Source organism: Oratosquilla oratoria, unplaced genomic scaffold (genome assembly GCF_046742065.1).
Source record: "Oratosquilla oratoria isolate Oo_2021 unplaced genomic scaffold, ASM4674206v1 SCAFFOLD267, whole genome shotgun sequence".
Taxonomy (NCBI): domain Eukaryota; kingdom Metazoa; phylum Arthropoda; class Malacostraca; order Stomatopoda; family Squillidae; genus Oratosquilla; species Oratosquilla oratoria.
In genome coordinates, this window is record NW_027467618.1 from 2,402 (window position 1) to 8,809 (window position 6,408).

The 6,408-nt window shown below is 40.3% G+C and overlaps 1 protein-coding gene across 1 annotated transcript; it reads left to right on the forward strand.

Moving 5' to 3' along the window:
• Window positions 1–382: 382 nt before the first annotated feature.
• On the forward strand, window positions 383–6,042 carry LOC143022998 (uncharacterized). The gene is made up of 5 exons (XM_076181434.1): window positions 383–811; window positions 1,322–2,053; window positions 2,271–2,850; window positions 3,041–3,174; window positions 5,971–6,042. Exons 1-5 carry the CDS (start codon window positions 383–385, stop codon window positions 6,040–6,042), a joined length of 1,947 nt encoding a protein of 648 aa, XP_076037549.1.
• The last annotated feature ends 366 nt before the right edge of the window (window positions 6,043–6,408 follow it).

Genomic DNA, 6,408 nt, shown 5'->3' on the forward strand with positions numbered 1-6,408 from the left:
GTCAAAGGTAAACAAACCGTGGCACACAAGATGGAAGATAACACTTCAAATTACAAATGCGGGAAGTGTGAGTTGAAAGTTTCAGACGATGATGAAGCTATTTGTTGTGATATCTGTGAAATATGGTTCCACAGAGCTTGTGAGAATATGCCAAATGAAGTTTATGAGTATATGCAAAAAGTGGGAAATCAAATCCTATGGAACTGTCAGCATTGCAAACATGGTTGTGTTAAGATCTACAACACCATGAAGACAATAATAAGCAAACAAGAGAAACTGGAAGAGAAAATGGAACAGGTTGGTCAAATTGTGGTCTCAGAACAGAGCAAAGGTGAGGAAGTAATAAGTAAACTGGAAGCTCTTAAGAGTGCTGAATGAAAATATGGTAGAACAATTTGAGGGAGTCAAGAACAGATTAGAAGCAACAGAGAAAAAGACAGTAGAAATAGAAGAAGAGTGCAAGCTACTTAAGAATAATGGTGTGAATGGGAAGGAAGGAATAGTTACTGCACCTTTGGGTGACATGGGAAGACTAGAAAATAAGATTGCAAAACTTGAAGAATTGAGGGATGAAGAAGCAAGGAAAAACAATATAGTGATACAAGGGGTACCAGAGAGTGCAGCAGAGGAGAGAAGGATGAGAAATAAAGAGGATGCAGATTTTCTTAAAGAGTTGTTTGTTGGAGCCATGGAGCTTGATAGCAATGCTCTTGTGATAAATAAAATGTTTAGATTGGGCACTATGAATGAAAATTCCACAAGACCAAGACCCTTACTGGTGGGCTTTGATTCAGAGAGCTTGAAGAATATGGTACTAAAGAGAATAGTCAATCTCAGAGGACGTGAGAAATATAGAGATGTCAAAATCCATTGTGACATGACCAAGGCCCAAAGAGAGAAGCAGAAAGAGTTGACTGAGGAAGCAAAGAGAAGGGAAGCAAATGATCAGTCGGGAAAGTTCATTTACCGGGTGAGGGGTCCACTTGGGAAAAGAAAAGTGGTAAAAAATACAGCGGAATCATTAATCTGCTGGTACACAAACGCTGACACCTTGGCAAATAAAATGACTGAACTAAGAACTAGAATATTACATGTACATAATGGACCTGATATTATACTTATTAATGAAGTAAAACCAAAAAACTGTCGATATGACTTGGTATCAAGTGAATTACAAATAGATGGATACAAAATGTTTACTAACATTATGGATGAATTAGGAAGAGGTATAGTAATCTATGTCAAAAAAAATATGCATGCACGAGAAATTAAACTAATAACCAATTATCAGGAATCTGTGTGGATTAAAATACAATTACAGGGAAAGGATGAAATACTAGTAGGTTGTATATACAGAAGTCCTAACAGTGAAGAAGAAAATAATAGTAATCTAAGAAAACTTATCAAGGAGGCAATAGAAATGAACACATCCCATGTACTCATCACTGGGGACTTTAATTTCCCTGAAATTAGCTGGCAAAGATGGACAACCCAGAATGGTATAAATAGTGAAGAATACCTATTTTTGGAAACTTTGAGAGATACTTATATGTTCCAGCATGTTAAGGAAGTAACAAGAGGAAGAGGTACTGACAACCCCAGTCTTTTGGACTTAGTCTTGACTAATGAGGAGGATATGATAAATTCAGTTACAACCTTATCACCCCTGGGCAAGAGTGACCATAGCTTACTGAAATTCGACTACAATTGTTACATACGGAGAATTCCAACAAAAAGACAGGTCTTCTTCTATGATAAAGGTGATTATGAAGCAATGAGAAAAGATTTTCCCCAGAAATGGACAGAGAAGGTACTAAAAATTGATGGACTTGAGGACAAATGGTCTACTGTGAAGAACAAATTAAAAGAGGTGGAAAGCATATATGTTCCTAGTAGAACCTATGATAGTAATTTAGCCAGAGATAGACACAGACTTATTAAATTGGACGAGGGCACCAAAATGGCCATTAAGAAGAAAAACAGAAGTTGGTCTCGGTACATGGAAACCAAAAACAGTGACAAGTTGCAGGAATATAAGAAATGGAGGAACAAAGTACAGTGTCTGACCAGAAAACTTCAGAAAAAAAGAGGAAAAAGACATAGTAGGTCAAGTTAAAGAGAAATCCAAGAAATTCTGGAGTTTCATCAAAAGTAAACTTAAAACAGTGACTAGAGTTACAGACCTAAAAGCCGGGGATGGAAAAATTGCCATAACGGATGAGGAGAAGGCCGAGGTATTATCAGCCTTTTTCTCAAAGGTATTTACCCAGGAACCAGATGGTGAATTGCCACATATACCAGTTCGTAACTTTGATGAACCACTGAATGACTGTCAAGTGAAAGAGGAAGATGTATGGAAAAAACTTGGAAAGCTAAAAGTGGATAAATCACCCGGCCCTGATAATATAAATGCCAGGATCCTAAAGGAACTCAGGGACAACATTACTCCAGTACTGACAGAGTTATTTGAAACATCTATTAGAGAGGGGAAGCTACCGGAAGACTGGAAATCAGCTAATGTGAGTGCAATACACAAAGGAGGAGATAAATCTGAGGTCAACAACTATCGCCCTGTGAGCCTCACATGTATTACTTGCAAAGTTCTTGAATCCATTATAAGGGACCACATTATGGAACACATGACACGTAATGATTTGTTTTCAGACAGTCAGTTTGGATTTCTAACAGGTAGGTCAACTGTTCTTCAGCTGCTACATGTTATTGACAAATGGACCAGAGTCATTGACGATGGAGGAGAAACTGATGCAATATTCTTACATTTTCAAAAAGCATTTGATAAAGTCCCTCATCAAAGACTTCTAAGAAAGCTTGCCGGATATGGTGTGGGCGGTAATGTCCTCAGATGGATCACCTCATTTTTGCTGGAGAGGAGGCAGAGTCCAAATCAATGGAACATTCTCAAAATATCAAAGAGTACACAGTGGCATTCCCCAAGGCAGTATACTTGGACCAGTGCTTTTTGTCATATATATCAATGATTTACCTAGCTGTGTACAGTCGGACCTGTTCTTATTCGCAGATGACACTAAAATTTTCCGAGGAATTAAAAATGAAGAAGACAGACATAAATTACAAGAAAACTTGGACTCCCTGCAAGAATGGTCAAGAACATGGTTAATGCCATTCCACCCCCAGAAGTGCAAACACATGAAAGTAAGTGGAGGGCGTAGGCAAACAAAAGACACAGATTGGGTTGATGAAAGAGTATTAGGATGGTTTGGACACATGGAAAGAATGAATGAAGAAAGACTAGTAAAAGAGGTATGGAAGGCAGATGTGGAGGGAGTGAACATGAGGGAATGTCCTAGGATGAGGTGGATGGATGGGGTGAAGAGGGCTTTGAGGAAGAGGGGAATGTCTGTGGAGGAAGGATGGGAGAGGACAGAAGACAGGGGTGAATGGAGAATGGTTGTATATGGATGATGTCGTAATGCATGAGGTGGAATGGGTGGGGGGGATGGGGGGTGAGGTAGTATGTGTGAGCAAAATTTGATGCAGCCCAAAGCGATTTTTCCCCATCTTCTCCTGTTATGCATGGGGGGGCGGAGAAAGAGGGTCGCCGATTTAATGAAGCGGCCTTGCTGTGGATGTGCTGTGTCTTGCGACACTGCTTCGGACCCAGGGCAGTGGACAAGGTGCAGGGATGACCCGTCATCCAGGAGGTGCTAAGATAAGAGGGAGGGGGAGGGGTGTGGAGTGTATTCAGGGATGGAATAGGTGGGAATGATTTTATGCCTTTTCCTTTTTGGCTACCTCCCTTGTAAGGGGGAAAAAGCCTTGGTATATGTATGTATGTATCAATTCAGATAGGCCCCATCACAGAACATTTCTTATAACATTAGACAATAGTAAAGCTTTTGATGCTATACCCCTCCACAAAGTAACAAACAAAATATATAACACAGACATGCACAATAACACAGAAAGATGGCTGGCCAATTATCTGGAAGGCAGACATGCTTATGTGTCATATAATGGTCAATCATCGCACACCAGAAACATTAAGAATGGAGTACCACAGGACTAAGTTCTATTCCCCACACTCTTTAATCTATACATGCATTATATACCCACACCAGACACCTCAGAAATACAAATCTCTTCCTATGCAGACAACATAACAATCACAATAATACAGCCATACCTTGATACGCTCAACACATGGTTTATTACAGACTCAAAATAGCCCCAGTCAAATCTACAGCAACACTTTTCACCAACTGGACAAAAGAACACAAATACATTTCTCATCTTCATATGAACAACACTCTAATACCACACACACACACACACCCCAAAAATTCTTGGTGTAACATACGATACATCCATGTCATTTAAATGCATCACAAACATAAAAATAAATGCACACCTAGACTCAATGCACCTAAATCAATTACTGGAACAACATTTGGACAAAAGAAACTAATACTACCTAATATAAACAATGCATACACTCAGTGATGAATTATGCAAGTCCAGCATGGGCACCTAATCTCAGTGAGACACACCTCAACACCAAACAAAACAAAGCATTAAAAGCAATTACAGGCTGCACGTATACAACACCTACAGACCACCTGCACTATGAAACAAAAGTCCTCAAAGTCAAAGATCACTTTGACACGAGAGGCACACAAACACTTGCTGCAGCCTCTACAAACACAGCACACCCGCTACACTACATAGCAGAACACCCACACATGCCAAGAGATATAAAAAAATAAAAATATAAAAAATCTATATCACACACAAATACTCTCTTCTCTTCCTCCAAAACCCCCAAATACCAGCCTCCGGAAACATTCATAATCATATCACTCACTGCTCCATTAACACACTAAAAGACAACACATTGCTGCATGCCAGACCTCCTGATAGACATCCCTTTGAATCCTCTCTCCCACGAAAGGACACAGTCCACCTGGCCAGACTGCAATGTGGCCACCACCCAGCCCTTCTAAGCTACCGGAAGAGACTGGATGACTGCATTGTGGACAAATGCCCAGGATGTAACACTTCATCCCATACTATTCAACACACCATGGAAGATTGCATAATACACAATCTTGCATGCAAACAACACAACATACACTCCATAGAGGATTTGTGGGAAAACCTCGTTCCGACCATGGCATTCCATGGGGAGACAGGACTGCTCGGACACACAGTCTAAGAAACAACAACAACAACTCCCTTTCCACCTCTGTTCTCCTCCTCACCTCCTCGTTTCTCACTCTATCCAGCCTAGTAACCCGAATCATTCTTCTCAGGCACCTCATCTCAAACACAATCAAACTCCTCTCTTCCTCTCTTATGTTCCATGTTTCTGCCCCATACAGTGCTGTCGGCACAATCACTCCTTCATACAATCTCTTCTTAGCATCCATTCCCAAATGTCTATTACTCATTACACTTTTTAATCCCTGAAGGCATTTACTCACTTCTCTCAATCTACATTCTACCTCCACCTCCACTTCTCCCTTTCCCACCACATTCACACCCAAGTACCTCCTAAAACTATCCACTTCCTCCAGTCTCTCTCCCTTAATACTCACTTCCAAATTCTGCCACTTTCTCCCCTTGTACATCTCGTCACTTTACTTTCACCCACATTCATTTTAAACTTCTTTCTTTCGCATGCCTTCCCAAACTCTGTCACTGACTTCCTCAATGCCTCCTCTGATCCTGCTACAAGCACAGTGTCGTCAGCAAACAACAACTGGCTTATCTCCCACTTTTCTCCATTTTCTTTAACCATCTCCAATCCCTGACCCACTACCCCTGCATTTACCTCTCACACCACCCCATTCATTATAAATTGAACAGCCAGGGTGATATAATACATCCCTGACAAAGTCCCACCTTTACCTGAAACCACCCACTCTCTCCATTTCTGATTTGAACACAAGCTCTACTACTCTCGTAAAAACTCTTGACTGCTCATAACAGTTTTCTTCCTATCCTATTGTCATGTTCCTTGACGTGTCAGTGACACAAAGGGATGCGGGTATGACGCCGTAAGCCACATCCTAGCAAGAGCCATAGTGCTCGCCATTCTTAGTACATACATATATCAAAGGATTTTCCCCCTTATAAAGGAGGTAGCAAAACAGCAATGACATAAAAGTCACTCCAACCCATTCCATCCCTAACATACTCCATTCCCCTCCACCCTATTCCCTCCCTCTTATCTTAGCATTTCCTAGTAAATTGATTATAATATTTAATCCATCAAAGTAGTTGGTTACCTTAAATTAAATACATACATATACCAAAGGCTTTTCCCCCCTTATAAGGGCTTAAATTAAATAATAAGATAAAACATGAATTTTTTTTTTTTTTTTTTGTGATGAATGACTACCGTAGTTGCAGGAGATTTGCAAGCCA

Excerpts from the sequence above, each read along its gene's own strand:
- LOC143022998 (XM_076181434.1), top strand. The coding sequence starts at position 383 with ATGGTAGAACAATTTGAGGGAGTCAAGAACAGATTAGAAGCAACAGAG. Across the intron at positions 812-1,321 it reads CAGAGAGCTTGAAGAATATG|GGAAAGGATGAAATACTAGT; the intron begins GTACTAAAGAGA and ends ATACAATTACAG. Across the intron at positions 2,054-2,270 it reads ATAAGAAATGGAGGAACAAA|GAACCAGATGGTGAATTGCC; the intron begins GTACAGTGTCTG and ends GTATTTACCCAG.